The sequence below is a fragment of the Oxyura jamaicensis genome, chromosome 1, assembly GCF_011077185.1.
Source record: "Oxyura jamaicensis isolate SHBP4307 breed ruddy duck chromosome 1, BPBGC_Ojam_1.0, whole genome shotgun sequence".
NCBI classification, from domain to species: domain Eukaryota; kingdom Metazoa; phylum Chordata; class Aves; order Anseriformes; family Anatidae; genus Oxyura; species Oxyura jamaicensis.
The window spans coordinates 137176095-137200782 of record NC_048893.1 but is presented as its reverse complement, the minus strand read 5'-3'; the positions used below and the strand labels follow the sequence as shown (position 1 = coordinate 137200782).

The 24688-nt window shown below is 41.2% G+C and overlaps 1 protein-coding gene across 1 annotated transcript in view; it reads left to right on the top strand.

Moving 5' to 3' along the window:
• The window catches only part of AFF3 (AF4/FMR2 family member 3), a 291962-nt gene that overhangs the window by 145131 nt on the left and 122143 nt on the right, over nt 1-24688 (top strand). Inside the window, exons 5-7 of the mRNA XM_035315957.1 lie at nt 2854-2940; nt 12033-12069; nt 17118-17169. Of these exons, the coding sequence (XP_035171848.1) occupies nt 2854-2940; nt 12033-12069; nt 17118-17169 (176 nt within the window). The remainder of the gene's footprint in view (nt 1-2853; nt 2941-12032; nt 12070-17117; nt 17170-24688) is intronic.

The window sequence follows — 24688 nt, the reverse complement described above, 5'->3', positions numbered from 1 at the left end:
CTTTCTGTTTATACGTTAGTTTTTGTTTTCTAATTTGATTTCATTTCTAAGTTGTCTGAATTTCAAAGGGTAGCAATAAATAAATGGTAGGATCACAATTCAAAATATTATTCTGGTAAAATCACATTCAGATATTCATTATAATAGCAATTATTAACCAAGGTAAATATCAGTGATATTACTAAATCTGTGTGTCAGAAAAGGTTACATCAAATTTAAATTATGTAGAAAACTTTATTATATACGACAACTCAAAGTACAAAGGGAGGAAGAAGAGAAGCTAAATGGAAAAAAAAAAAAAAAAAAAAAAAAAGACGATTAAGGCCATTTTTCATTGAAGTGTGGATGAGAAATAATCTTGGGGAAAAGAAGAAATGAAAGATTTTGACATGTCAAAAAAAAAGGTCACCTTTATTTTTAATCAGCCCTCTAGTCCTTTCCATGGATGAAGGTATCATTGTCAGACTTGAGCACACAAGGAGGGAGGGAAGAGCTCTGCTCTGGCTAACAGATTGGTTTCTGCACAGCATATAGCAGACTTCTCAGAAGATGTTTCCATGAACATGACTGTGGGGGTCAGCCACTGTATAACATGGAGGAACTGCTGCTTAGGCAAATGGAAATCATAAGTACTGGGCAGTGTATTTCACAAGTAGGATGACTTTAGTTCAAAACCACCAGAAGCTCCCAGTCTGTCTGGCCCGATTCTTTAGTTGACAGATGTAATATAAAGCATTGCCCTTCAAAAGAAAGGGCTACATAATTCTTTCCTATGAAAGCTTTGGGGCTCAGCACATCAGCTCGTTGGGAAAAACACTTTATGTGGGAATGGAGTTTTACAGGTGGAAACACCTTTCCTCTGTATGCACAATATTTGCTTTTCTAGAAAGTAAGCAAGTGGTCATGTAAAAGAAAAACGGAGGAAAGAAGATGAGGAACTGATCCTTTTTTAGATCACAGCCTTAGGAGTAAAAGTCCCTATTGCAACTCTGCTTTCCACAAATTTGTTGTCATAAACTCTTAGGACTGGAATATTTCTCAGTATGCAATTCATTCATCTTTTGTAAATATTAGCACCTCTGCCAGGTACTTGCAGCTGTAGGACTGCTCCCTTCCAAATGTCAAACCACTTGCCTGTGTTTTTAGTAGCCTGTGTTTTTGCTTGCCTGTGTTTAAAGAACTTATTGTATATTAAAACTTACTATATAGTGCAATTGCTGGCACTTATCAGATAAGCGAGTCATAAGATGAACAATCTGCCTCAAAGAACTGAAAAGCAAAGCAATTCTGATACTGAAACTGCAAACCACATGATGTGCTGATTACAGGCACCCACGTAGATTACAGAAGTATAATAAATCATGTAACTTTTTAGCCTCAAATAAAATAAAAGAATGTAGTTTTTATTAGGAAATAAACTGTTTATCAAGAACGCTTTAAAGGTGACATTTATTACTAATAAACTATGTTGAAAGGGCTGATCTGTTCAGTGGCAGAAGAGCCAGAGACTTTCTTTTATGTAAAAAATGCCCCATCTCAGTCCATGCAGGGTCAGGAAGCACTTCCATCAGCACTAGTGAAGCATGGGCAAGAAATTCACCCACACCTTCTTTCAAACTAGAACAATTTCTTTTCTTTTTAAAAAGAAATGAGTCATGGAAATATAACTTCAGTATTATTCTGGGAGTGATCATAGATCTCAGCACATCTCCTTGGAATATCACTGAGAATCAATTCCAGAGTCAACTAATGGTATCAAAAACCCACAAAGCATCTGTCAGGCAAACTCTTGATAGTATCAGTGAGTCCCATGCTTAGGCAGGATGTTATTTCCTCTTCAGCTCTTGAAACTTATGGGCTGGCTCTTCAGGATTGTCATCCTCTGCATTGTTTCTCATATAACTTCTGTTAAGCTACTGTGCACCAAATATTATAGCTGTTGCTGCTGAACATGTCAAAAACCACATCCATCTTATAACAGCCTACATTAGAGAGGAATATGAAGCCTCTCTCTTAACAAAACATCTCTTATCTGAAGTGTTTAACTCACACAGATCCATCAGCCCCTACCTTCCTAAAAGCAGACTTGTTTTGGAGACCAACTGATTCTTCCTTGACAGGTAATGACATTGAAGGTGTGTCTGCCTGCTACCTGAAGCTGGGTCAGAAATAACTGCATACAAGTCAATTCAAGCTACTTGCATCTCTTAGTTATTAAAAATGTATTTCAATAATGATGACAATAATAATGGGGAGGAGGCAAAGGTGGAGTGCAACACACCTTGCTTAGGGTTTGCTGCACAATTGTCACCTGTAAGGCACAAACAAGTGGCAGCTAGGAGCTTATTCAATTCCTTCAGTATGGAAAAGGCAATTTTAGGAATTAACCATTGGGCAAGTGCAGAGTGTTAAACATTTATCATTCTGACCTTGCCTGTGAAATTTATTTTATTAGTCCATAGGATGTACTTCATTACTCGGCCACAAACTGAGATTTCTGTTCCCATACTACAAAAAGTAAAAATAAAATTATTCTGTTAGTCTCACCAGACAGAATACATTGCATGATAAAAATGTGGTTGCTGATTGTCAGAAAAATCAAACTTCTTGCACTTAAGATGCATTAACTATTCAGGAAAATGAAATGGTACTTAAGAACTTCTCTCAAGAATGTGCGATAAAAATCAATGTAGATCATGTATTGTCTAGATTATATGTAAACTGGACATTTCCTAGAAGCTGCAGTAACTTACGTATTGCACTACCCAGACATTTGTGCTACTGATATACTGTTATTGTCTCTTATTCCATTGACTTTCTATATACAGTCTGCTGTACAATATTGTTTTTCAGGAGATGACCCATTCTTGGCCTCCACCACTATCAGCTATTCACACACCAGGGAAGGCAGAACAAAACAAGTTTTCCTTCCCAAACAAGGTAAGAGATGTAACAATGTAGAGTCATGCCTTCTGCACCTCAAAATACATCCTGCACAGGCTCTGGTTAAGCATGTGAGGGCTCTGGGCTGAGGCTGATGCAGTGCTGAAGACTTTTCCATTTGTGGGCCATTATCCCCTTGCTTGTTCCTTGCCTACAGCCTCTGCAGCAGTACATGGTCTTGTCTGCATATTTTATGGCAGCAACACTGACCCTCGTGTGATGGCCACAGGTTCTTTACCACAGGGAAAAACACAGGTGTCCTTGGTGGGGTGTCCTGAAGTGGTGCCTTCTGTGGGCACCTGCTGAGGCTCCTGACCAGTACTTCAGAGCATATACAGCTGCTGCAAGTCAAGAAGCTCCTGCTCGCATCCAGTAGCTTTTGGTTCATTTGTCCATCAAGGGCTGAGATGGGCTTTGCTAATACACTGGCCTACACAGCTAGGGGCTGAGGAGCAGGTGGACATCCCCTGCTACCGACCTGGTTTCAGGGGTAGTTTTGCTACAGAGGCAGGCAGTGCAGTGCAGTGATGCCTGGAGGAGCCACAGAAGTATTTGCCTGCCCAAATCCAATGGCTGTGGACCACAATGTCCCTGGTCCCCCCAGAGGGCCAAGGCCACTGGTCCTGCTGATGGTCCCTTGAAACCAGCTCCAGTAATGTATATGTATCACAGGCAGCATATGGTGGGGTACAGCGAAGTTTATTGACAACAACTTGGGGAAACCACAATATTCATACTTGGTAAATCAGGATGGAATGAGGTCAGATATCCTGTGGATAAGCCAATACAATTCTCACATTGTATCATCATATACTGTTTATATGCTACAAGCATCTTTCTTGAAATATTAAAACTTGAAAGATGGCATTGATGCCATTTATAGCCCTTTTCCTGATAAAGAAAGTTCCTTTGGTAACTGTAAGTCCATTCTGCAAAATTTATTGCACAGAATAATTGTAACCACAAAGCCAAGAAAACGTCAAAATTTGCCTACGGTAAAACAGCTTTTCCGTGGATGATAGTGTCATGATTTTGAAGTACCAGGGGTGTAAACCAAAACATCTCTGGCATGTTATGAAAGAAAAAGAAGGAAATAACTCACTGTTTTTGCTCATTGAAGACAGACAGTTGATTGAAGATGGTAGGCGGGCTACAGGCTTCCTAAGTTAGAATAAGCCCAGTAGGAGATGGATCAGCAACTTACCAGCCGGTGAAACGTTCAAATGTGAATGACAAAAATGAAATGGTGCTTGCAGCCCTGCAGTTTCTGCTACAATTATTACCATGAAATGTTTTTGTGTTGCACGTGTGCAGATGTGTATGGGCAAAGTATGCCCCTATTGGCAAATGTGTGTGATGGTCATGAACTCACTTCCTCACAACTAATTGTATTGTGATAAATATAGGAATAACAGAACCACAGACTGTAGGGCAAAGATATGTGAATAATGGCTGATATTGACTATCTCATTTTCTCTCTGCCTGTTCATCCGTCTCTCTGGGAAATACTCTGATAGCTTGAACTGCAAAGCTGTTTTGGAGGTCTACCATTCATTTTTAAAGAGACCTTTCTAGTTGGTTGCCTCTTGTCCTAACAAAGTAGAATCCCCATTTTATTCAAGCTAAGGATGGATGAGATTTTATCCAATAGTTTATGCACATACCTTTATACATATAATGACATGGACACTGTATTGTGTGTTGGGTGGCCTGCATAGCCAGAAATTAGAGTTCTTTGTGTGAGATGTGGATTAAGTACCCAGTGAATCTCCTCTTGGAAAAATCCTACATTACTGGCCATAAAAAACAATAAATTTAGATACCATCTCTATTTGTAAATATATTTTAAATAATTAAAATGGGTTTATTTAACCTTCTCTGAATCTATAGATTTGGATACTCAAGAAGGCATCAGCTTTTAAGGCTCCCAAATCCAAATAATGCTTTCCTAATTTTTCAGTAGTGTTTTTGAAATATTCATAAGCTAACTGTTGTTTTTCACAAAGAGTAGTGAAAAACTACTTATTGGATCTCATAGGAGATAACTCCTTAACTCTTAGGAAGCTTTCCTACAGATAAGCTACACAGCTGTCCGAAGTTATTAGAACCTGAGAAATATACCAAACTGTAGAGGATGTCAAGTTACTCAGAAAAATGAGCCTATCAGGCAAGTAGTGGGCAAGACCAGCAAAGAGACTAAAAGTCTAACTTTGGGGCATCAGCTCCTTCTCTCCATCTCTTCATCTCCATGCAGTGTATGGTACTGTGAATTCATTTCCAGCCTTTATGGAAATGCTGAGAGACCAGTTCAGGTCATTTGCAGTTTCTCTTCAAACCAACTCCACTCCAGAGGAGTAAATAGACTGCAATCCTTTAACAACAACAACAAAAATCCCAGGTGAAAAGGTATTCATGATCTCGGGAATGAGAAAAAGCTTGTAAGACTCCCACCTTGCTGCAAGGATGCAAATCATTCTTTCTTTTCTGTCTATAAAAACTGAGTGTCAGCATCATTACTTCCTGTACATACCAAACTACTTTTCACCTGCAACTCAAGTAATTAGTGATTTGACAACCTGAAACTTGAAATTTATTAATGAGGCTATTAAAGTTGCAAAGACCACAGGAACTATAGCTAGACTGGTTTTGAAATCAGTCTAGCAATAAAAGCTAAATAACTGAGTTCTATATATTACACATACAACAGAATTACATTTTTGAAACTGTGTGTGTGGATACATCCACCTATATAGCTCAATATACTCTGTGGATGGGAAGGTGTATGTGCATATACTACACATGCATATAAAATCAGACCTCACTAACATTGGAGGTCTACATTAATCCACAAGAATGGAAGTCATTGTCAGGTTTGAAGTGTTAGCTACTGCCCAGTAGGTTTTCCAGCACAACACTACCAGGAGAGCACATACAGGGAGCTGTCCTCTATATAATATAGGTCATAAAGTTACGCTTGATCATTAACTTTGAATTTTCTTTCTCTGTGGAATTAATTTGTACTCTTGAATTTACTAGGAAGGGGCAATGACTGTCTCTTTATTTCTTGTTTTTCAAAGCTTAAGGATAATTGAATCAGTGTGTGATGTGACAGGCTGCATGTGCTTTCCTTTCTCCTATCTCTGTCACACTTTGTTATGTACAAATGATTAGGCATTATTTGATTGTAATTTTATTAAAAACATCTTAATAAATAAACTTTAAATGAATAATTAAATTCGATGCTTGTACGAATGAGCTTTCATGTTCAGGCATTAATTCTCTACTCTTGTGTGGGGAAAAAATGCTCTTAATTCTGCTGCCTCCTTTTCTAGAATACATCCTAGAAACAATAAGGTTGGAAAAGACCTCCAAGACCACCTGGTCCAACCATCCCCCTACCACCAATGTCACCACTAAACCATGTCCCTAAGGACCACGTCCAACCTTTCCTTGGACTCCTGGGATGGTGACTCCACCACCTCCCTGGGCAACCTGTTCCAGTGCCTGACTGCTCTTTCTGAGAAGAAATGTCTCCTCATTTCCAAACTAAACCTTCCCTGGCACAACTTGAGGCTATTCCCTCTAGTCAGTTTCACTTCAGTGCCAGGTAAAACTATGGAGGTTTTTTTGTTTGTTTTGTTTTGTTTTTATTATTATTTTTATTTTATTCTGGGAGTTATTGAAAAACCCCCAGAATTGAGTTTACTGAGGTCCGTTGATGTCTGCCTGTCCCAGACATCCTCTGGGTGCTGGTGCCTCAGGACTGAGCACATCAGACACGCAGAATACACTGCTCAACAGGCAGTGGGAATTGCTCTTGAACAGTTTCTCTGTAGCCAAACCGTATTTGGGGTCCCAGGCAGCTGAGGAAGATGTGTGGAGGCTTGCAACAGAGACAGCTGTTAGCAGCCAGGCAGTGACCACCCAGACTCTTGAGAGACTCTGTTCCCTCCAGGAGCTTCTGGCTATGCAGATGCCAACAAATTGCTCAGTTAACAAACATCCTGTCCATGACTGCCTGTGCAGCAGTTTGTGGGGGAACGTGGGCATAGGTTGCACCTATGAGTGCACCACTGCCACACAATTGGGAAGCATTTTCCAAAAAAAAAAAAAAAAAGAGCCACAAGCCAGCTGAAGTTGGAAGGGACCTAGGGAAGTCACCTGGTCCATTTCCCCTTCACAAGCAAGGCCACCTAGAGCAGGCTGCCCAAGACCGTGCCCACACCATGGTAATTACAGACCTATCAGTCTCACCTTAGTGCCAGGTAAAACTATGAAGAAAATTATTCCAGGAGTTACTGAAAAACACCTGAAAGACAATGTAGTCATCAGTCATAGACAACACGAGTTTATGAGGGGACTGGTTTAGGGACTGTTTAGTGACATCACTGTTTTAGGGACATTATGTGTGACATGATAAGTCTTCTCATGTCCAAGAGCTGCAAGGACCTTCACCCAAACTTAGAGATGCAAGGCGAGGGGGATTGCTGTGATGCAGCTGTGGTGCCTTTGACAGCACAGAGGATGGGTCACAGCAGAGGAGCTGTCATCAGGGCCAGCAGTAGGCAGCACCACCACACTGTGGCCTGGGCCGTCGGTGAGTGCAGCTCGCACCTCCTGCTGGCTATGGCTCATCCGATCTTCCTTGCCATGGCTGTGCTGGGCATTGCCCAGAAGCCGTGGTGGGTGGATGATCACACGGATGTGGATATGCATGAGAGAATGCAGCAGCGTGCAGAGGAGCAGAGTGGGGTGGCCCTGGGAGCTCTGCTCTTCACTGCCTTGCAGCAGTGGCATCTCTGGGCCTTGTTTGACCTCCTGCCAGCGGCTCAAGAAAAGAAGCCGTGAGCCGGGCAGCCGCAGCAAGCAGGGCAGCTCTGCAAGGAAGAAGAAGGACAATGGTGATGCAGACCAAGACAGTGACTCTGATGACACCTGGGATCTGGGCAGGGTTTGAGCCAATCACACCCAGTGGCCAATGCCATACATGGCTGACAAGTGCAAGGTGGTAGAGGAGCTGGTGAATGAACTTCTTGGGGCCTGCCAAGGACTCTCCAGCAACTGTCCCTTCAAGCCACAGCTGCAGCCAGCCATCAGCATGGGCTGCCTCTATAAGGCAGTGCCCAGGAAGACAATGTCCTCTACCACCTGCTCATGCCCCTGAGGCCTCCCCCGGGACATGCCTTCCACCCAGAACTGGGTGCCGTGGGGAAGATGCAAACGAGGAACCCCAGCCTGCACGAGGGAGCAGCTGGTGGGGGACATGCTGTGCTTCCTCCATCACCCCGAGGACGAGCTGAGCAGAAGACAGGAGCCCAGCCTCCTACGTAGCCACTGCACCAGCTCCTACTTGACTGTGGAGGAAACCACCCACTGGTTCCAGGCCTTGGTGAAAGCAGCCTGGGAGTTTCTGCCGCAGTTGTGCCACTGCTGCCTGACGGTGCTGCCCTCCCGCCGCTCCTGCAAGATCAAGCTGACCGATGCCTTCAAGAGCACCCTCTCCATTGAGATCACGCTTGGGGTGCAGTTGGATGGCTCAGACACCTTTCTGAGCCTGGCGTAGGCCACAGACAGCTGCACCAGCAGCCTGGCACAGCTGCACAACACCAATCTCTCCAGCAGTGCAACAGAGACACCTGTTAGCAGCGGGCAGTGACCACCCAGACCCTTGGAGAAACTCCATTCCATCCAGGAGCTTCAGCGCATGCAGAAGCCAATAAACTGCTTGTGTTAACATACACCCTGTCCGTGACTGTCCATGCAGCACTTTGTGGTGGAACGTAGACATTTCACTGTTCAAGCAAGGCCACCTAGAGCAGGCTGCCCAAGACTGTGACCACAATATGGTACTTACATCTCAGAATATGCTCACATTCTAGAACTAATCAGGTTGGAAAAGACTTCCAAGATCATCTTTGCTCTCTTTCTTCATTTTTACTGCCTTGAAAACTTGATCGGATATTTGATTTCTATTTATATGTATGTGATGTTATGATCAGCCATCATTTTGTTATTTGAGAATTAATTTATCCACTTCAGGAAAACTGGTGTCTTGTCACTAAATTGGAGCGATTATTATCAGAAGCTAAGTTATGATAATAAGGTTGTCTTTTCAGTGCCAATTTCATTTGCTTTTTCCTTTCTTGTTTATTTTAACAATCTGGAGAAAAAAAAAAAAAAGAAAAAAAAAAAAAAAAACTCCAGAAGTGAAGCCTTGTTTAAGTTACATAAAGGCATACTTTTTCCTACCTCAGCAAGAGTATGCTCTATTTCATGACTGTATTTTTAGTAGCCTTTTTATTAAGAATAATTTATTGAGAATCAAGACACTTACTTTAAAGTATCAGTTAAAAGGAGAAGTGAAAATGTTATAGTTCTTGTTTTGCTGAAGTGAAATTTGAAACAAAGCAAAGTCAATGGCAGAGGTAAGATACCATTCTAGACAGTTAAAAGGTAAGGGTGCATTCTTCCTGAAGTTGATGAAAATGTAAAAGAGTAAGCAATTTCCTTGTTTAGCAGTTTCAAACAATTTTATAAACACAAGGATATTTCCATCAAAATAACTCTATTTCCCAAAACAGAAAACAATCTCTCCACCTATAGGTACATAATTTCACTACTCTGGAAACTGAACATGTTCTAAGAGCCTACTTTTATTGGCAGCCTGGCCATTAAGCATTTAAATTCAAGTGTATATATCATTACATCACCACTGCAAACCTATTCTGACTTCATAAGATTATATTCAGTCATGGGGGGGTGGGGAGGGAAGTCTTTAATACTCCTTTATCAGAGGCATTCATAAAATGATGAGGTAATATGTCAAAAGCAGACAATTTAGAATAATTGAGAAATTATTTTCAGCATATGAAACACGTACGTAGAGACATTGTCAGCATATGAGACATTTTACTGTAGATGATGGTAGAAACTCTTAATATTTGCCCCAGAATTTGATGTCTCCCATTTCAGATGTGTAGGGTGTCACTGAATTACAGATGTGTGCTATGCCATAAAAATTATACAGATTAAAGTCATGCAGTCCAGAAAGCCTTTACTCCAAAGCAAATGGTTCAGATGGAGGAGATTTGATCAGCCAAGTCTTCAAGAGCCCAATACCCACCATTCGGACAATCTCCATTTGGAGTTGCCAAGAAACCCTTGGGCCCTCCAGCCCCTGAGGCATGTTTCTGCAGTACCCACAGCAAAAACTTATTTGGCCAGGTCAGAGCATCCTTGAGCTCTCTGGGGACTTGAAGTTCCTTTCTTCAAATTTCTACCTTGGAGATTTCTATGGGTGGCATCTCTGTGGGATCTGGTGAGCAAGTGACGAGATGGCACAGACAGGAGTTGGAGGAAGAATGAAAAAGGGAAATATTTTAAGATGTGGTTCTGTGTTTTTGTTGTTGTTGTTGTTGTTGTTTTCTTAAATTTAAGGCCAACCTAAGGCCTGAAGTCTGGCTTCTGAGCTGTAGCAAACCAACAAACTTCTCAGCCGTTTCACCTCTTTAAAATGTAGCAGAAATGTACACATTCCAGCTTTTGCCTAGAAGTAAAAAGAACAAACACATAAAGTGGAACCTCCCCCTTCCAGCTGTGTGTCTGGCCCATCACTCAGCCTCTTTGTACCAGAGATCTAGTCCAGTGTCTGATTCCTCACCAAAAATTAATGTTACGTGTGCCTGGCCTCTCAGAGTAGTTCTTACTGTTGTAATTGCAGCGTGCACTTGAGGAGGTACTCCTGTGTGTACTCATGTTATCTAAGCTGCACAGAGGACACCTTCCCTTCAATCAACCATAGCCCACCACATCTCAGGCTGTTTCTGGCACGATGGAAGGCCCTGAACTGAGTTAATGGTTGTATTAAAAGCCTTGAGGGCACAGCAGAAGTACTCAATATTTTTCAGAGAAATAACTGGACAGAGGCCATTTTCATATAGCCTATTCTGGGCTGATTTTATGGTAACCAAGATTCCAATGTGAGGTAACAAGAGGAGTAGCTAATGAACATATATAATAATATACAGTAATTTGCTCATACCATGAACATGGGGCCAGTGACCCAAGTTTTTAATGTGTAAAGCTTAAGAGTTGCCTATCACTGGCCAGAACTATTTAAAATGTAGCAGATTTAAACAAACCTACTCAGGAGATTTAATGTAAGGCTGATTACCAGCAATGCATTCTCAAAAAGTCTTCAAGGCGCTTCACAGCTTCGCAAAACACGTGACATTTCTACCAAAGTAAAATTGCAATATCATTAGCATTGTGTTGGTCAACAGAGAGCAGAACGAGAGACCCCAGATATAGTTAAAGGTCAGGTGTTTGCTTGGCAGAATTTTTATGTTAACCTCATAACCTCATATTTCAGTATCTCCAAAAGTGTTCTTTTTTTTTTTTTTTTCAGATGATAGAGTTATTTTCTTCTCCTCCTTGTATTCTTATTTTTTCCCAATTTAAAAATATTTTATTATAGTATCTATTTATATTTCCCTCTTATGTATAGGCTTCTTTCACATTTTTATGAATGTAAACAAATTCTGTGAGTAAAATATATGGACATTTGCATGTGAAGAAAAAACAATTTATTGTACCATATTCATAAATATCACAGCTGTGATACAAGGTTGACCTTGTAATATCAGGGACCCAGTGCTAAAGTCTGTATTTCCATTCTCTGGTGCTGTCAATATCAACATGTGAGAAGGAAAAATCAGCTGTGCTACTACCTCATGAATCCAACGGTCCATGAAACAATATTGGTCTTCACTCTGTCTACTCATCTAAACTCGTGGAAAATAATAGACAAGTTTTGGCTGATCAATAAATGAACAGTAAGCAGGAGACTGGTAATAACTATAGAAAGAATTGCACCTTTAAAGGGTTGCTGTGAAATAAGTTTACTAGCCTTTGGATTAAAGCATTTTCAAAGAAATATTGGATTTAGTCTTGTAATTGAAAATGACTTTTAAACCAAATGAACAATTAACAATATTGTTTGTATTGTTAAGGTAATGTTCAAGCAAGTATTGCAGCTAAAAAGTGCCATAAAAATAACACATTGTACCTTCTTTCTGTTATTATTGTAGGAGTCACAACAGGGATCTACAGGACACAGCAATACAAGTAAGTACTAACTCGCTTATGGCTGCATTGGGTGGAGGGAATGACAATGACTGTGAAAACCAAGGGACTGAGAAAGCGACGTTAGCAGACCAGGACAGCATAGAGCTTTGCCAAGAAGTACTCTGTTTTAGCCAAATGTGGGGAACGGTGACCATCAAAATACCATTTCTTTTGTGGACTGGGAAGAACAAAAAGGATTCATTTCATGATGGCTATTTCATTATATAGGTGAGAAAGACTGAAACTGCAAAAGAATGGCTTTTCTAAAATGCTAGAAAAAAGATGACCCAGTTGCTTGGGCAAGGGCACTGCCAGATATAGGCTACCAAAAATTATGCTGAAAAACGTGTTACCACTTACCTGTCATAGGCAATGGTATATTTTGTGGCTATTGCACCATAATAAACATCCTACCAATCCAATACCAAATAATGCCTCAAAGACCATGTGGCTGTGGGTCTTTTTTGGCTGGCAGAGTGGTAAGGGAGGTGATGTGTGCTTGCATGGCTCCTGGTTGTTGCTTTTCAGTGGACTCCAATGTAAAAATTGTGGTGCAGACCAGCAGCACTTTAATTAGATTTAGTTATGGTAAAAAACTTAGCAGCTGTATTGAAAGGAAAGATTGAACTGTTCCATGAAACAAAGTATTAATCCTCTCCCCTGACACCTCTGACTGTTGTTAATGTTGTCTTGCATATTAAAAATACATGATCCTACTCTGCTCTCGACATAAAATCGTCTCAACCAAAAGAACCATTTTGTTAGCTTCCTGACCTGTCAGCCAGCACAGAGCCCTGTTTGCAAATTACAAGGCTGTGACTGAAGATGAAAAATGCCCTGAGCTGGTAGGTAGGGCTTTGAAAGTGACTGGTCACCCACTGCGTGAGGGAGAAGACATCCAGCGAGACAAGTCTGGGAGACGTAGGCTATTAAAACCGTGCAGCTCTTTGCCAGGGAAAGGTCGTCAGGCGGAAGACAATGTTGTGAAGAAACATGCAGTGGTGTCACTTAATTGCCAGTGTCAGTTTGATATTGCTGTGAGGACCAGCACTAAGGAAATAATAAAACACAAAATGGCTGAGGTTCTGTCAGAAAATAATGAATACAGTAATGAGAGAAGGAAGCACAAAAGGGCCATAATACGGAGGGCTATGCAAACGTGCAAAGAGTCATGAGCTAGACAAACACACAAACTGAGCTGAGGACTTCACGATGACATCAGAGGCCACAGTGTTTGGATAGCTTTAGTCATAGTTTAATTTAATGTATTTCCTTCTTGCAACACTTTAATAAAATAGGTTGTTCTGCATTTCTAACGAAACCTGCTCTCCTGTGGATTGGGGAAGCAGTCCTGCCACCTTACACCTTTCCTCTACTCCTTACTCCTGTGGTGTCCAACCTCACTTCACTTCCAGTTCCCCCATCAGCCCTCCCCCCTCCAGCTTCTTCTTATTTCCTCATTCATCCTGCTCAGCAAAATCAGTGTATGTTTGCTGTTGGGCTAGAGTGCACTTGATACTGCCTGGCTGGGTGATGGCAATCAAACCAAAGAGTGGCTGAACCCATGCAGAAACACTTTCTTCACTGGTATCAGAATTTAGGGTTGCTCTCAGACACTGAGACACATCTCCTAATGTTGCAGAGGAATCTGACTACCTCTGAGATGTGTATCCATGAGGATTCTTGTCAGGGTGTTAGAAAAAGACATGGAACAAGACACAGACAGAATAAAACATAGACCTTACCAGTCCTGTACAACAAACTCTAAGAAAAATCATGGAAAAAGGAGTTTGATGTTAGGAAATACTAGCAAATGACTCCATATGGGAAAGAAATGTAATGGTCTATGTACTGCATTATCCAAACACACATCTTCAGAGTCCCAATTAGCTGGTATTCCCCATTGCACCATGTCTTCTGTGGAGTGTCTCCCGTGCCCATCGTTTGCAAAGTTCTTACTTCAGCTGCTAGCTTTGTCCTTCTCGTAGATAACATTTGCATTTCTCTCATCTTTCCCCCACAAGGAAATCAAAGCATTTAAAAACCCTTCATGGCTGAAGTTGTACTGCTCTGTTACAATAACTATTATTTATACTTAAATTAGGGGAAATTATGCCAGTTAGGTTGAATGATTCACCCAAATTCCTGCTCAGAGGAGAACACGCCTTCTCTGGTCTTCCACTATTCAACAGGGAAATCCTACAAAAGTCCATTTAAAATACATTTTGAAATGGCAGAAATCTAATCTTCTCATCCGGTAATATTTGAAACAATTAGGAAGGGAGTTGTGTGAGATGTAGCAGGAACTAGCAAAGAATTCCCAGGTCTGCAGCTGAGGATCTGAGGGCTGATGTTTTCCACCACGATCTTCTGGAGGCGCGTGCATGCACACACACCCCAACGCACAGGCGTGCACACACACACATGTCCACATCCATTTCAGATGACATACACAGTGCATAGCACCTGAAATGAAGTGTGCTAACAGTAGCCCTGTGAGGTAGGTAATGTATCCTTTGTCAGTTCCCATCTGACTAAGAAAAACAACAGACTACACAAATTTGCCCATTAAAAGGAAACAGAGCTAGGGAGGTTTTAGCGGTCCAACAAGTGCCAGCCTCCCACAATGGTACCTGCATGCATTTGGCAGGTAACATGAAAAATAGAAATAAAAATCTTGGTCTAGCCAAGTGTGAGGAAAAAAAAAAAAAAAAAAGAAAAAAGAAAAAAAGAAAAAGCAAGTTGTTCTGACAGATAATGCCCTTTTATTTATCCAATAGCTTAACAGTAGCATATCTGTGACATTCAACTATGCTTAGCCTATACACATTTTTCAAATTTCTGTGATTCAGTCAAGTGTGAACAAAGTTGGTAAGAACTGATAAAACATTAATGACCAGATTTTCTACTCTGATAGGCTGGACTGATGCATTTCTACTGTCTGCAAAAGCTCCATCCTTCCCCTCCACACAGAAGTATGTTAAGTGATGATTAGCATTAAAGCAGATGCAAATGCTTACTGTAGGGTAATTCATTAATATCCAGTTTGGCTAAATCACAGAGATTCCCTTCCCTCTCTCTCCTCACAGCACTTGTGCTGTTTCCCTTGTTGCTACATTAACATACATTGCTGAAAGTAGAACTGATGTGAACTCTGGCAAAGCACTCAGGAATCCATATTCCCCCTCACACTCAAACAAACCAGTGTTCATGGAAATAATTCATCACTTACAGAAAGTCTAAGTTACGAATAGAAAATCTTTGAATATGTGCCAACTGTTACTGTTGGTTTCTTGTTCCAAATTACCATAATGCAGATGAGCTCCACGGCTCCAGGCATCCTAAGGCTGACAAACATGCACTGTAGCAACAGCTTTCTAGCCAGCAGGTTATCATCTGGATATGCTTTCTGAAGTCTCTGCTAAAAGTGAAAAGTGACCTAGAGCTTATGGACTAGATGTATTCCATCCTGTGTGGCTGCCCAGCTTGTGCTTAAATTTTAGGTACCTTTAGCTTCCCTAAAGGTTCACAGAGGGACACTGGTGTTTTTGAAGTCATCCAGAGCTTCCTTTTCACTAAAGATTGGGCACATAAGTTGGGTACACTCAAACCTTTCCACAGGGGAGGATGAGATCTACAAGCACCACAGCAAGGTGTTTGCACTACCCAAACCTCCTTTACTAGACATCCACAATTAGAAGTTCACTTTCTAGAGTAAGTCCTTCAGCATGTTTCTTTACAGCAGTGGAAAGACATCGGTGTCAAAATCCTTCCTTTTCTGATGGCAACAGCAAATTTTCCAGAGGTGCCCCTACCAGCCATTGCTGACACCTCAACACTGTATGAAAACTGATGGTGAGAACTTTGCCATCAGTGAGCAGATGATGAGCAGTGTTCATGTGCATGAAATAGATTAGGGGCTGATCCAAAACCCACTCAGCTCAAGTCAACGAGTAGAAGATCAGACAAGGGAACACTGAAACAACCTGAACAAAACAAACACTTTTCACAGGTTTTTCAGAAGGCACAGGTGGGTTTTGGCTTAATGAAGTTCGTTAAAAGGTAGTGCAGGAAAACACATCCATCAGTAAGCTAGTCACATACAACCTCTGTGCCTCATTGTCTGCTAGGCAACATAAACTCATATGTAGACAGCTATTCGTGCCACAGGAGGATCAGCAGCTGCAGTCATGAGGTCCAGAATTCAAGTTCAAGGTGATTCAAGTGGAGCAGCATGCCCTGTTCATCCATGTTAAAGCTAAAGAAAAACCTTGTGCTGAACTGTAACTCTCTCAGGTTTCTCAGAGTGATAAGTGGGTTTGGACCAAAGAAGAGGTCATCACAAGCCAATGTGCTTTTCCAGGATGCTTGTGAGTCATAAGGAAACAAGAAGAAGAGGAAACCCTTGATCCCCTGATACTTTTCAAGTATTTAGGTACTTAAAAAAATAAAATAAGTTAACTTGAAAGTTTGTTTTTTCTTACACAAAATAGCAAAGAGAGTTTCTCTAGACCCTAATTACAGCAGCTGAAGATCAGGTCAAAAGGTGTTAAAACAGTTACTGTGTCAAAATGAGTGTGAATCCAAACACCCATCTGCAGAAGTGTGTCCTAATCTCTGCCTTAGTAGCTTTTGCTGATACTGTTCTGCTCTGTATGAAATGGTTCCTGGAACAGGGTGTGGGAGTCTGTGCATGTTGGATGGGATGCACTATCAATAGTAGAGCTGTAGAAGTCCTTTCTATGCCTCCAAGGTTTGCTGTTCCTTGTAAAGGTTGAGTTACTTGAGTCTTTCTGCCTCCCCTGTAGTTTTCTTGCCTGACATTGCCAGAGTACAAGTACCAGTGACAAGAAAAGTCAAGTCAGGGCTGACTCCCAGCTTGCAGATACTTCAGCAGTGCCCCAGCAGCCCTGTGATTGCCTCAGCAGTATTCTGTGCATGTGGCAAGAGCAGTCAGTATTAGCAATGAGTAGAGCCTTGACATATCACATCTGAGCAATTTCCTTATTCACCCATTTCTGATGTCATTTTGTTTTTCTCTTTTATAGGAAAAAGTGATGTAGAGCCAAAGAGTCCAGAGAAAAGTGCAACCCATACATCGTAAGTCACTTTTACTTTTATGATCAGGGAAAGCATCTATGTTTTTATCAGATTGGTTGGGCAAAATAGGATTTGTCTGTTGTGGTTTTTTGTTGTTGGTGGTGGTGTTTTGTATTTTTTTTCTCTTTCATTAAGATAAAGCTCTTTCAGTGATGCTGTTCTTAAAAAGGCTTTTTAGATAATGACTAAACATTAATTATTCCTAGAACTTTTGCATGCTAGTAAGTCAGAGATCTTCACAGGTGAAATGGCTCCCTATCATGCTGAAAAGATATGAAATGATTTTTGTGGGTGTGTGAGGCTGGCCTTTACAACCTGACTTCAACATTACCTTAATGCTTCTGGAGTTTGTCACACTTGCTAAAAAACATCATGTCACATATGCCTTTGATGTACTGATGTAATTTTAAAAGACTGCAGTCTGCAGCTTCACCTCTGAATTACTTGAAATCCAATTACAGCTATCTCTGGTCTCTCACGATTTTGTTGATGTTTTTGAATTAACAAAAGAAGTCGAGAAATAGATAGGAACAGGCACTTGTAATATATCAGTGTTCACCTTCACTCTAGTGCAACAATAGAAGCTTTTACCATTTTTAACTCCAGTATACAAAGGACTGAATTGTTTTGCCAACATAAACCAGTCTACAAAACAGATGGGCTGCAAGTTAGAAAAATAAATAGCAACAGTCTCCCAAACTGAGCTAGATAAGTGAATTCCTTTAATATTTACCATGCAGGAGCAGTATGAATTTCTACAAAACCATTCACCTTTTTAATCCCATTTGAGGGAGCGAAGTTCTTGTAGCAGTCAGTCATGTGAATTTTAGAGTGCATCTTGCCTGTAATTTATGTTTCCTGATTCCTGTTATTTAAATTCAGAGCGTTACATCATGTAAATCTCACAAGGTGTCACCATTTGTTACATGGCCAAAAGTAGTCACAGAAGGAGGCACTATAACGGTGATTTATAGTGGGATGTTTTCATTTCTGCTGCAAATACACATTAAAAGTCTTCTGGAAATGAATCTAGAAAAAGATTAGACATGCTGTAAGAAATGACTTGTCCTGTAGACTGTGTTGTGGAATGTAATTACAGTATGTGAGCATATTTAGCCAAACTTATTAATTGAATTAAGCATTAGCAGCCTTATGCCTTCTGATAGTATGATTGCTGGGAATGGTTAATAGAATGATTCCAATAATTATCATTTTTTAAAATAATATTGCAATAAAAACCAAAAGAAGAAGGGTTTTAATGCCATCTGGAGGTATTTTGGAGAAATGAACACATTTATTTTCAGTGATATTTAGCAATATGTAAAACATGAGCCATACTGCACAGCGGTTTTGCTAGTCAGATGGTATTTTATCCACGAGGAATGTTTCAACTTTCCTTTCTTCTCCTTTATCAACTTAAAACTTTAAACCTTAGAACTTAAAAGAATAGGGGTTCAGAGATATGTCCTAATATATTTTGCTCTGAGACTACGTGTTGTGGCATGTAGCGTGCCATTTGAAACACAACAAACTTCAAAGTTCCTTGCCTAATAAGACAAAATAGTGCATCCTTCTGAAATGATACACAGTTTTCTATATACAGGGTATTTATAATTCTTATCTTTACATTTTTGCTATATGCTAAGGCTTCCCCACAGCAGATACTGGTTCCTAGAACAAATTTTAGAAGCAGAAAATACTTTCACCCCTGACAAATGGCTGTATTCAAGAAGCAGAGGCCCCTCTAGTTAGAGAAATTGTTTGTGTGGAAAAGGAAACAGGAGAGAAAGTGGGACATGAATGGGAGGAAACCAGCAAGTATTGCACCAAAAATAAGATTTAAAAAAAAAAAAAGAGAGAGAGAGAGAGAGAGGCCTGGAGCTAAGAAAGAGGAAAAAGATTGCAAACACTGAATTTTCAGAAAGAGAGATAAAATTGAGAGCGGTAACAGAGAAAAACAGAGGTCAAACTGGAAAAGAAAAAGCGGGGAGAGCAAAAGCTGTTAGTAAACTAAGATGTGTCTGTTATTGAATAGCGCTGAATCCCTGAGTGCTACAGTGATACAGATTAACACATTTCAATGTGTAGGTAAACACTGACATCCCCGTTCCTGTTCTGCTACATTTTGTTGGCCTTCCCCGGGCTGCTTCTCATTTACACCTTCTTCTAGGACAGGCTTTTACCCCTGGCTCTCAGACAGCCATAAACACAGAGTTTTCCTTCCTTTTTGGGTTGCAGCAGCTCGCACCTGAGTGCAAGATGTGCATGGAGAGGACACCCCAACAGGACACTCTGTCCTTCTGGTGAAAGGCCCATGCCCTCTTGTGAGGTGTTGCTCCCCTGAGGGTCTCAAGAGTCCATCCGTCTGCTCCTGGGAGGGATGTTGAGAAGGAAAGATGCTGATGTAGGAGAAGTGGCACCTTCAGGCCTGGCTGGCAGAAACTGCGGGGAGCCAGAAAGGATGCGCTGTGGATTCATTTCGTTGTGAATCATTGTTTCCACATGGAAATGAAACAAACAGCAGCAGAAAAACCCACAAAGCGAGGCGTGTTGGCCTAGATAAAAATAACAGAAAAGATGGGGAGGAGCGAATTAATGTTTCTTTCTTGCAAATGTCTTTTTTATTTTCCTCAGGCATGTTACAAGCCACATACCCAAGCCAAGCTTATATGACTCAGTGGCAGTTAATTCACCCTTGGTGTAGATTTACTACCACCATCCAAAGATTATTTATGCAGCTCCAAAAGACAGGTTGATTGCCCTCCTGAATCAGGCAGTGAGGCGCTCATGAACCAAGCATTTACATCAAGTCTCCCCTGAAAAATTTCCTCCTGCCTTGTCCACTGGGCTCCATCCAGGGCCTCAAAATCAGGAACTGGGGCTGTGCTCTGGAGCCAAAGGGGTGAAGGTGCTGCTCATAACCCCTGTGAGGATGGAAATCTAGAGCACAGGATGTGTGCTGCACTGTTCAGAGGGGTTTGGGTGTGGGAAATACATTGTTTTGAATAGCATCGTGCGTAGTTTTTTTGCCTGTATGCATTAACTCTGTGGATGGACTCTGGTAGGACATAGCTCTCCACTGATAATAACATTAAACATTAAGAAACAGGCATACTTTAGATGATTCACATTAATCGATGCAACATCCTAATTAGGCAGATAAATAAGGGCAGTCATTACAATGCTGGAGAGAACTGAGATTAACGTAAGAGAATGAGAATTATGCAAAACCAAGAGGAAGAGCAGAATCTGAGCAGATTTGTGTCCTTTTGCACAATGTTCCTATGGCCTTCACTGTGTCTGCATGCACAAAAATCACCTGAACTGGCACTGAAGGAAGTCAATTAAAGGTGCAAACAATACAAAGGTGTTAAGCTGTCTTGCGTCTTCTCCAGTTGATTCATGTTCCTTGTAATTGAATGCTTTTAAAGCCATAAGAATTCTGGATTTGAAGGGCTTTTTGTTGTTGTTCTCAATATGTACAGCTCTCTGTGGGTCATCTGATTACAGCTTCACTGCACGTTTCTAAACTTTTAGGACTGCTCAGAAATATTCAGCAGTGTTTCATTCTTTCGTTTTTGTGACGGAAGGTCAGTTTTCAATGGTTAGAAAACTTTCACAATTTTGTTAAAAACATCTAATTTTTATTTAAATCCCTTTCCCCCCAGCTTTACCAGTTGTAGGCTGAAGGACAGGGTTAAGGAGGGTGAGAGAAATGGAGAAAGAGTGCTCTCTTGGTCTTTTATATTTTTCGATACAGGGTTTTAGACATTCTTTGGAAAAACAAAACAAAACAACAATGATCTTTTCAGTAATCCTTTGAACATTGCACTTGAAACTTTTCATTGTATAAAATATCCTTGCAAGGAAAATTATTCCAACCAGGGCATGTGTTTCAGAGGGTCCAGTGGTGTCGTGGTTACTCCTTGTCACACCAGGGGTCTGAGATCACCTATCATCCACACACACAAAAAATGACAAAATTTCAAAAATGCCACAAATACACAAAGACCCCTGCTCTTGGGATGACTTTCGATGTACTGTCTGTTGCAGTGTTCTTCAGTACCTTTGCATTTGTGATGATTTCTAGTTCAGACTACCCAAGGTTAATCATGCCTGACTGTGATTCACTGCTGTGCATTTACCTCGACATTTCTAGCGCACTTACTTAATGATATCAGCACTAGCGATGAGATACCTCGGTGCTGTCTCTTTATTATCCCTCCCACAACTGTTTTCATGCTGAGCTGCTCCAGATTTTTCCCTCCCTTTTTACAAGAGAATTAACCAAGATTGAGGGAGGCTTCTATAATTTATGGCAGTTATGCAAGTTTTGTCCTTTACTAATACTCTCGGAGAGCCACAGATCTCAGTAAGTGTGTTCACTTGTTTGCTTTTGCCAGGCAGAAATAGATGTTGGCTCCATTCCTTCTGTGAGATGGTCTCAGGCATCACTTGGAGAACAGTTTGCTCAGGGGGATCTTCATTAACAATACTAAATTCAGCAGTTTCCAAGCTGCCCATTTGCAGAGATTAGTGCTTCGGTCTCTTGCCCATCCAGCTGCTAATATCATCCTCATCACCCTAGAGGTAGAAATAGGAAACAGGTACTTGAAGCAATGTTACTCTTTTTCTTCCTCGATGCGACCTATGTCTATGTTGGCACAAGCTCCAATATATTTTTAGTTCTTGCCTTTACTTCCTCCCTTGTATCTTACTCCTTGTATCTCCAGTGACCCACAGATAGCATTTATTAGCCAAAAATTCCTGCGTTTCCCACTTTGCAGATTGGAAAATAGAGGCTGAGGGATTACAAGGTGTCTCCAGAGAGCAGGGAAAATCAGTCTCAAATTCAGGAGACCAGCCTGAGCAAGTGCTGCCAATGCACCACCGTGCACCAAGCCCCGAGGAGCTTTGCCTTCCACATCTGGCTGGCGTCTGATCTTGAGCCAGGACCACAAGTCTCTCAGGCAACCGCTGCAACCTGACTGAGCACCAGAGTTGGAAGAGGAGCCCTAATCCCACCTTACTTTCAGCAAAAGGCCTGGTGCAAGTTATTTAAAGTTAGCCTTGGCTTCTCCCCATCTAAAATAATAATTAGACCGCCATGGAGACTAGCTCATTAATATTTGTACAAAGTGTTGAAAAATGCAATGTTCTGTAAAAATGGCTAAGGATTACTCATCCAGAACAGTAAAGGAAATGAGTGGTAGTTTAAGTTTTTAAAGACAGAGTCGGGTATTAAGTGGTGAATGTCCTGAGCAGTGCCAGCAGCAGGCAGAGGCTGAGGGCTGGGTGCAGGGAGGGCTGCGCTGCTGCCTTTCTTGGCTGCCTGCAGACATGGGGAGCTTGGGCAGTCCCTGACCCATCACCACTGGCCCATCCTGCCCCACAATTTCAGTCATCACTTCTTGGACAGTCGCCACCCAACTTAAATTAGGATTTGGCTTTTCTCTCACTGCACCTGAGGGAGGGATGGCAAACAAGGAAAGGGCAAAGGATGCAAGCTGGAGAGCAAAAAGCCTTCCAGCGGTACATCTTAGATATCCTTCTGCCTGCTTGCCACAAAGACTGTGATGGCTCAGTAGAACCAGAAGATAGCTGAAGGGTCTGAAAGATGACGGAATGGGTGAAATTCATGCAACTGTGGAAGGCAGCTTCTCAGGAAAGGTGCCCAGATTTTTCCGGTGTATAATCCACTTTTAGCTTTCAGATTAAGATACCAAGGCAACTTCTCAAACAGCCTTCCACAGCTCAAATTTGGGGCATTCTCAAGGGCAAGGACATCTGGAGCAGACACACATTAGCCACTGATTTGGTGATTTGGTCCTCTTTCAGCAATTCCATGCAGACCATCATGAGGGTATCAAACTGCTGGTGAGCCACAGTTCGACATCCTCCATCCAAAAATACAACTTCCAAGGGGTGATAGACAATTTATAAAAAACAACTTTTTTTTTTTTTCTAAGTTGTATTGTTTCTGAAAACACCAGATATACATTGTATCATTAATGGCTTTTAAAATATGTCTGTGATGTATCTGAGAGAAGTTGTGAAGTCCACACTAAAACAAAAAAACAAAACAAAACAAAAAAGCAAAAAAAGAAAACCAACATACTGAGATGAATGAACACAGTGTTCTTCAGAGCTATGGAGGTCTTGAAAACCATAGAACTGAACGTCTGGTGTTTATCCTTGAGCCAAGTAGCTGGCAGGAGAAGAAGGCTGGCTTCATTGCACTATCCCACCTGTTTACTTGAGCCTGGGCTTGCAAAGCTAACCCCTAACATTGCCAGACTGTCATTGCCCAGCCAGTCCAGGAAGAGCAGCTAAAATCTTAAAATGCACTCCTCAGCTCTCAAATTCCCATGAAAAACTTCTTTTTTTTTTTCTTCCATCTCCCCTGAGCATTACCCTCAGTACATGTACAGAGCGCTTCTCTGTGTATTAAACATACAGACCATTAAAAAAATACAACTCCACAGTAACTTCCTGCTCCAAAAGACAGACCGATTTCACCTGTGGGATGCATCAAAGCCCTGGCTGTATTGTCACAGTACTGATGTAAATGTTGCCTGCCAGTTCCTAGCCTTCCCTTAGCACAGATTTTTGGATTTGTGGTATACAGTGCTGCTGACAGTCCACAAAAAAAAATGTTGTAAGTTGATACCAACAAATCTATTTTCTTCAAATCCTATAAAGACATTTTCTTGGAAGATATTTGCCCACACATGTCTCAACTTAATTTGTCTTTGAGGTTTAGCTATGTTAATGAGGAAGAATGGATTGGTGTTTTGGGTGATATTTTTTTTGCCACATAAAAATTATAGATGCATAGCAGTCAAGGGTGATACAAGTAAAAAATATTTAAAAACATATAAAATTGTATTAAAAAAAAAAAAAGAAAGAATGATATCCATGAAAGCAGATGAGATGGTTTTTATTTGCTGGATTTAGAAAGAAAACATATGGAAGCCCAAGCTGACCATAATTGCAGCTGTGGTTATCCTGGGATAAAGTTTAGCTTCCGTAGTGTTTCAGTCAGACAAGAAAAGCCTTATCTAAGATGTCAACAGGAAGGGGGATAGATGAAGTCTAAATAATAGTACCTCTGAGATCTGGGGAAGTTTTGCGATTGACTTGCATGGGAAGAGATAGGGCTTTCACTGCCATATTTTTAAACTTCAGTCCTTTCTTTTACCAGATGCAGCCAACAGCTGGAGATAACTGCCCTTATTGCTGCAGGACTCAGCACAGGGTTTTATTTATAAAGTCCCCTCTTGTTTAGCACCTTTCCCTTCACTCTCTACCTGTACAATGCCCAGCAGGGAGAAAAACCCTGAGGTGCTGGCTGCTGCCCTGTTTGGTGCCACCTCACTCAAAGCCAAAGGGGAAGGTGCAAGAAGCCCTTGCTTCAAAGCAGGTGTGCTCAGCAGCTTTTGCCCAGTTGGAAAACTTACTACAACCTTGGCCATTATTTCTAACTTTTTCAAGTGACAAATGTTTCACTAGCACTTGT